The following is an 8337-nucleotide window of genomic DNA, read 5'->3' as shown; positions in this document are numbered from 1 at the left end:
AAACATGGTTTTAATGATTATGATATGGAAATCACACCCAAGCATGCACCAAATGTTCGAGTGAAAAAAAGTTTCAAAAAGTTAAACACTCGAAATTATTATGTTCTCATCAAACACCTCTAAAAAAATAAAATATTAAAGAGTTATCAAACCAACCCTAAGAATCTTTAAAGTACAGAGCATAAAAGTTGGAACCAAGACCAGAAATCAGATGAGAATTTGATGCTTAATTTTCTCAAGTAGATCCACAGTTAGGCAGAAAAGCAATTAAATACAGAATCAGGACAATTATTTTCTCTAAGCAATGCAGGAGAGGGATGATGATGATGATGATGAAGAAGAAGAACTAAGTAAAACTAGATAGTTAAATCATACAAGAAAGTTACAGAGAATCTATTTGATTATACTAGCCTTTTGTTTTGACAGAGATGAGAAATATGTTTGTTCCTCCTCTCCCACCACGCCAAAGAATGGAGAAGATGATTTTTTTGTGGATTAAGCAGCTCTGTTTCTCTTCTGACCTGCTTTTCCATCTGATTTCAAAGCTCCACTTGAATCACCTTCTGAAGAAACTTCCATGGATCTGGTGAAGGAACATGAAAGATCAGCATATAAGTCAACAACCCTCCTGATATTGTTGTTTAATTCTCTGATCAGACCCACATTTCTGTTAAGATTATCAGGGATTTTTGACTCATGATTCTGATTTATCTCACTGATGAGCAGCTTGTTTTGATCCAATATGTTTTGGACTTGAACAAAATTCTTCTGAAATGTCTGTAAAATCTTGCTATCAATCTGTGGACTACTCCCAAGCCCTGAAAATGTATCACCCTCCATGCTTTTACAGATCAGAATTCTAAAATCAGAACCTTCTCTGCATCAGAACAAAGAAGAACAAGAGGAAAAAGAAGAAGAATACCATGAGAAAGAGATAATGACAGTTCTTTGTAATTCATGAATTTCTGTTTTAACTGAGAAACCCATAAATATGAAGAAACATTTGGTACTTTGTTAAGATATTTGCTTTTCTTTTTTTCCTTTTTCCTGTTAATTTGAAATTTAAGCACATGAGACAAGAACTGTAGAAAGGAATCATGACAACCACGGTCCAGTTTTGAAACAGAGGAATCAGATAACAAAGATGGAGGGTTTTAATTATATGGTTTTTTTTAATTGATTTATGATGAGATTGGGAAAAAGCAGAAGCATTTCCATAAAAGGGAACCTTTTTTAATGTGCTCAGAAAAAACCCGACTAAGGCTCAGAGTTCTAAACAACAGATATCCCGAAGACCCAAAAAAACCAGTCAATGATGCAGAAATATGAGCCCATGAGGAGAGCACCTCAATAGAGACGGCATTATTGATCCTCTAAACTACATATTCAACTATAAACTCATCAACATATTAAAATAATAAAATCCCAATTGACATACAATACAACAAACATCTTGAGTAATTGGGAAGAATTCCCAAACCCATATCATAAAAACCAGAACAAACTCCAATTTCAACCAATACAATCACAAATTCCTCTCCAAAGAAGTGCAAACCAAAAACCCATTTGAACAAAATCCACAACCCAGATGCCAAAAACTTCAAAATAAAACACTAATTCCAAAAATCTCACCAAATCAGTCCTTTACGACAACAACAGGCAGATGAAATCAAAATCAATGTCTCAGAGAACGCATCAACAGACTGAAAAAAGGAAACTCCCAAGTCTAAAACTATAAAACATTATAAACAAAGAAGGAACTGAAATAGATTGATTATGATTTGTGATTCCTTTTGTAATCGTACACGAAGCAGTTAGCTAAAAGAGAGAATCAGAGAGATAAAAATAGGGAGATTGTAATAGTCAGTACCTTGAAAATCTGGAACATTATATTCGGAGAGAAGAAGACACACGGATTGAAATGAGAAGACCTCAACAAAAGAAGAGGTTCCAAAGGACGAGGAGAAGTATAAAGAAGAAAGAAAAAAGGGGGAAAACAAAATAAAAAAAATACCCAGAAATCCAAAAAAAAAAAAAAGAAAAAAAAAAAAGGATCGCCGCTTCAATCGAATCTCCCGAACAGGCCCCTACCCTCTGAATCCTTGAGAATTACAACAGAGAGAGGTTTTAGAGAGAGAAACTGAAAGAGGGAAAGTGAGAGAAATGGAAAGGAGGAGGAATATATAGGATTTGACAGTCACGCTCTACCTCTAACCCCTTTATATCAATTTTTTTTTTAAAAAAAAAAACTTTATTTCTATATTATTAATAATGTAGATCCATCTGTTGAGAAATTATTGATAGTTTGTAGCGGCAATTTTACCCCGTTGGATGTAGAAATGAGACAAAAAAAAATAGCTCGACATATTGTGGCAGGTTCAATGAATAATTTTTTAAAAAAATTCATAAGCTATTAGAGGGAACGGACATGTTAACATAAGCATAATTTAACTGACATTAGTTTTTGTTACTAATCTCGAGGTTAGAGGTCTGATCCTCCTACATTTGTATTGTAAAAGAATGGACGGATAAACACATAGTTGAACCTAGGAGAAAAATTGTAAAAGTAACTTAAATCAGAAAATTTTCCTAAAATTTCTCTTCTCAAATTTAACATCTGTAATGGATTTACTAGGGAATATACCATTTTTTTTTTAATCTACATCTACATTTATAAAGTTGTCATTAAAAATTTTCCCCTCTTTCTGCTAATAGGTATTGTGAGCATATTTATTGAGTAATTTTGAAATCATTGAAGTATTTGTGTCTGAATATTTTATGGTATTTTTGAAATTGTCAAAATGACTTCTATACATATGTTCAAAGTTACTTTTAAACATGTCTTTAATCATACAAAATCAATTTAATGTTTAATTTTATATTTAAATCTTAATTTTCATACCATAAAAATTGATTTCGAAGGATTAAAAATCTATTGAACAATAATGTTGAACAAATAGATAGAAGTGATTTTGACTATTTTAAAACCACTTTTTAGTTTAAACATACTTATATTATATAAAGGATAATTTTTTAAAATAATAAAATTATTGAAAATATTTTCAAATATAACAAAATTCACTGTCTATCAGTGATATGAAGTAATAAGTATCTATCAATGTTTATCACTAATATCGATAGACAAGGGACATTTTAGTGTATTTGTAAAAAAGTTGATTCATTTATTTATATTTGAAAATAGTCCTATTATAAATTATAATGACTTTAATCATTTTTAATAATATAAAATTAAATTTAAAAGTATAGCTCAAACAATAAATTAATTTTAGAGGATGAAATGTAAGCTTGGGAGTATTTTTGAATAGGATAAAAACAAAATATAATAATATCTCCAAAAAGAAAGAAAAAAAGGTTAGATATTGGAATAAATGGCAAAAATAAATAAAGAAAGAAAGAAATATAAATACTGAACTCAAAAGGAAAGGAAAAGAAAAATCTATCCACCTGTATTATTTTAATTTGTTTATTTTTGCAGTTTTGATTCTGAGGGGAGGAGGAGGGGTACAATCCGGTGTGTTTCGCTCAGATGCAAATCTGGGATTGTTCTGGGTGTGTCCACGTGGAATTTAATGTGGACAGTGGTATAAAATTAAAATAAAAGTCTCTGACCTAGCAGAGCTGTGGGGCCCACCGTAAAAAGAGTTTCGAAAGCACTTTAATAATAATTTAAAAACAAATGCTCCCATGTAATTTTCTTGGAATTTGTATTCTGATTTTCTCTGTATATATTCGTGTATTGATTTTAAATAATTTTGATGAATTTAATTGGATGGGAGAGGAAGTATTTCTCGAATTAATTATTCGATGGGACGTATCGAATTATTATTTCCTTTATTTATTTTTTATTATTTAATATAATTTTATATTTTTAAATATCACTTAAATAATATGAAATTTATAATTTACATTTTTTAACTTTTATAAGCTAATTAACTTAAGCATTTTGTTAGGATTATATTTAAAATTACTGATTTTTTTCTTTAGAAAACTACATTTTTGAAGATTTTTTTATTTGATTTTTTAAATATTAGTTATATGATATTTAAAATTAGAAAAAAGTAAAGTTAATGTGACTTTAAGAATTTTATTCTAATTTAGAATGCCTATAATTATTTAAAACAATAGTATGAAGTTATTTAGGGGAGGGAGGATTTAAACATATTTTTAAAAATTTAGGGACTAAAGATGTATATTTTGAAAACTTGAAGATCAAATGGGTTCATTCTTATAGGATCAAATGAGTTTATTCTTATAAATCTGAGACTAAAAAGGTACATTTTCAAAATTAGGGACCAAACACATATATTCTTCAAAACCTGAGGACTAAAAAGGTAATTTTTTCAAAAAATCATATTGGTTTATATCTTTTGATCTACTTTTTGTTCAATATCTAGGTTTGAAATGTTAAATATTTAATCATAAGTTTTGAGTTTTATTTCAATTTAGTACATAAGTTTCAAAATATTATAATTTATCCTTGAAATTTTAATTTTGTTTCAATTTGATATCTATGTTTCAAGATTTACAATTTTAAACTAAATTTTCATTAAATACTCATTTGTTATCTTTAGTATTAATTATGTTAATTAATTAAATTAACTATAATAATTAAAATTAAGTAAGTTGCACTGTTTTTCACCCCTACTAGAATTAAAGTTTAATATTTGACTTCATAATTATTTAAATAATTAATAGAGATTGATGCCAATTATTGAAAATTAGTATTTAATGAAAAATCGAAATTAAGTGGCAGATCTTGAAATATAAAAAATCAAATTAGAACAAAATTCAAATTTCAATGGTAAAATTGTAACATTTTCAAACTTATAGACTAAATGTGTAACATTTTGAAATCTAGAGACCGAATGAAAAATAAACTCAAAATCTAGGGATGGAAAATGTATATATTTTTTTTTTTCAAAATGCATTCATACATCAATTCATACATGTCTATAGACTTGTTCAAATATTGATTTTATAGAATTGGATGATTAGAATATATGCATGGAAAATTCTCCAAAAAAATTATGATTGTGAGTTGAAATTGATTCATTTACAAAAATTTATGAATTTAATCAATACAATTGTAAGTTACATATGATGTTTTTTCAAAACAAAAGATAATAGATAATATAAATGATAAACTTCCAAAGTTTCAGTGTGTAAATTGATATTTTCACTTTCTCCCTAAAAGTTTATGCGGTTAAAGAATGTTGATGATTCCTAATGGGATATGCCTTGGTTGGAGCTTTTTTTTCCTCTTTATTTTTTCTTTTTTTCCCCCTTAAATAGTTATTTTGATTACTACTTTAAAATGAAATAATTAGGTTAGGTTATGATTTATAATCATTAATAATATACCAAACTGAATGACTTACTCGATATTTTTTAAAATTACGAGCTTATTAAACACTTTTGAAATTTGAGGAAAAAAAAAGAAAAAAAAAAACTCAAATTAAAGGACTATATAATTAAGTTTGAAATTTGTTTACAAATAGAAAAAATATCAAACTATTTATAAAAATAGCAAAAAAAAAAAAAAAAAAAAAACTACTTTTATTAATGTCTATTGATGACATAAACTAATAAAGTTTATCATTGATAGAGGCTGATATAAGTCTATCAGTATCTATCATAGATAGAAACTGATAATATAAGTCTAAAATGATTAAATTTTACTATTTTATGTAAATAATTTTCCTTATTTTTATATTTTGAAAATCCTCCATTAATTTTCTAATTTGACCCTCTTTAAATTTATTATCTACCTTTTACCAATTCTTTCAAAGTGTAAACCGTGTTTTGATTTTTTTTTTTTTTTTAAAATAATATCTCATATATCTATTTTCATAATTTATCTTAAAATCTAAATGTTTCCTTAAAAAAAAAAATGAAAATATTTAGAAGGAATTGTGCGAAAATACACCCAAATAATTACGGACGTCGGAAGCCTTATTTGTAGCTTATAAGTTGTAATGTTTTTTTCCCCCTCTTCCTTTTAATATGTTGTGATTTAATTCATATAATAAAAATTTATTAAAATTTACACCAAATGCTAAAAATTCTCGTTAAGATGAAACATATTGTTTTTAGTATAAATAGATTTAATAGTATACTTTAGAAAATACATTTTGACTTTGAAATTTATATCTATAAAATATCCTATTCATATTTAAAATATATGTTACACTAGATACTGAATTTTTTATTAAAAAAATAAATTACAAACATTATACCGTTATATACTAAAAATTTACGACAAAATTGTTATTTTTCTTGGGGTAAGTTTTGGGTGCTAACACTTGTTTTCTAGTTCAACCATGTAAAAATGACGATATGAATATTTAACATTTATGATAATTTATAATATTTTGGTAATTATTCTCAAATAGAAAATTCGCTTAACTAATGCCTTTTTATTATACCTCTTGATCTTAACCATATTTTATTTTTTCGAGCAACTAAATGTACATTTCATCATCAAGAAAATATTCATTTGTACAACATGTGGGACGGAAGGATCAAATCTATGAATGCAAAGTTGATAAGAGAAATTATGAAAACCGACGTTTAAGAAGAATAAATATTCTTAGGATAATTTAAAATTTAAAGACATCATTAATGATGAAATTTGAAGATTAAGTAGAGACATCACTCATAATATAGAATCTAATTTTTAACTTGCCAAATATTAAATAAACTACCTTTTGTTATCATCACAAATGAGACTACTCTTAAAATTATTTTAAAAAAACAATAAAAATAAAAAGATTGGGATATAATATTTTATTTAAAAATAATTATTGCATCTGTTTGACCAATTAATCAACTACGGGTTTAAATCCATTAGAAAAATAAAAAAATATATATTAATGTTTTTATTAATAATCAAGTGGATTAGACTTAGATTGTAACGACGCTAATCATGCTTATCATCAACCTATCAGGGAATTTCCTGGAAATTGGTTAACTTTTAATTAAGTATATACATTATATTTATATTTTTTTATTGGGTGTTGATGATTTAATTATAGATTCCTTGTCAACAACAAAACGCCATTTTTTTTTATTAAATAAGAAAAGTATCCATTTTAACTATAAATTTGTTAGAAGGGAGCTATTTTGATCCTAAACATTCAAATCTCATAGTATAATCGTAATGAAATTTCATTGATAGATCAACTATAAATGAATCTGAATCGCAAATATAATTAAATTGCTTTTTAATCACGTTTACTTTGAATTATGAATTTTTTCGCATTTATTGTTACCACTACCATTATCATTATCTCTGAGCGTCAAACGATAATGATAATGATAAACATACCAAAATTCAAAAATTTTGCTATGAAAGAGTAACGGTAATGATATGATATAATTTTCAGACGCATTTGGATTGAGTAGCTCGTCAACAAATTTTCGTTTTTTATTACATATTTGGAAGTGGGGCACTGTGTCAAAACAGATGCAAAACATAAGTAAACAACACCAAATGTAATCAAATTGAGCCCTCTTTTCATATCCCATTGATTTATTACCTTTTCACTGGTGTAAACATGGTCTGAGTATTATAAATTTTACCATCCATTTAGTTTTTGTCAATTTACTCCTTTTCACTGGGGTAAACATAGTCTGACTATTGTAAATTTTACCGTCGATTCAGTTTTTATTTACCTACTAATTTTAATATAAAACAATGTAAACATACTCATAAATTCATTAATTCTAATAAAATAAAGTTTTGTATAAAAATGGGTTTTACTAATTAGCTATGGAATAACTTTGTCAAAATTTATAAATTTGACTTCGCTATGCAATTTTATCCATTTAATATTGAATATATGTTGTGATACTCTAGGTCTAAGATTCAAAATCTGGATAATTCCGGCATTTCTCTATGTCTATTGCGACCTGGCTATGCTTCTTAACTATGGAGTTTCTATTATTGAGCCACCCAAAAGGATGGTACAACTTTCTTGATATAGATAGTAATTTTCAATTCTTTTAAGCTTATCTTAACCATACTTTCATATCTTTAGGATCATTCTCATTTGGATGCGATCTCGGTTCATTCATGTTCTCTCTTAAACCCGGGTCGTTACATATGTGTTTATAATTCCTTTAATGTATAAGAAATGTTTTTTTAAAACTATATTTAAAGAGAGAACTTGTTAGGGGATTAAAATCCCAACTATTTTATTTTGATATATATATAGAGGAAGGTTAAGAATAGTTTTTTTTTTCTTTTTAGTTACAAATATATATATTTTTAAATTTATGGTCAACCATAGATTATCACATGTTTATATATAATAT

The 8337-nt window shown here is 26.6% G+C and overlaps 1 protein-coding gene across 2 annotated transcripts; it reads right to left on the bottom strand.

Annotated features, from left to right (window-relative positions):
• Positions 1-207: 207 nt before the first annotated feature.
• Positions 208-2195, bottom strand: LOC120070609 (protein ELF4-LIKE 4). 2 transcript variants are annotated; one of them, XM_039022423.1, is made up of 2 exons: positions 1871-2195; positions 208-877 (listed from the first exon to the last, which is right to left on the bottom strand). In XM_039022423.1, exon 2 carries the CDS (start codon positions 838-840, stop codon positions 496-498), a length of 345 nt encoding a protein of 114 aa, XP_038878351.1. In that variant the 5' UTR covers positions 841-877; positions 1871-2195; the 3' UTR covers positions 208-495. The 2 variants fall into 2 exon arrangements, with proteins under 2 accessions (XP_038878351.1, XP_038878352.1); XM_039022424.1 differs by lacking the exon at positions 1871-2195 and adding an exon at positions 1633-1841.
• Between the last annotated feature and the right edge of the window lie 6142 nt (positions 2196-8337).

The sequence above is a fragment of the Benincasa hispida genome, chromosome 2 (genome assembly GCF_009727055.1).
Source record: "Benincasa hispida cultivar B227 chromosome 2, ASM972705v1, whole genome shotgun sequence".
NCBI classification, from domain to species: domain Eukaryota; kingdom Viridiplantae; phylum Streptophyta; class Magnoliopsida; order Cucurbitales; family Cucurbitaceae; genus Benincasa; species Benincasa hispida.
Note: the sequence above shows the minus strand (reverse complement) of the source record. Positions and strands in the feature narration are given on the sequence as shown.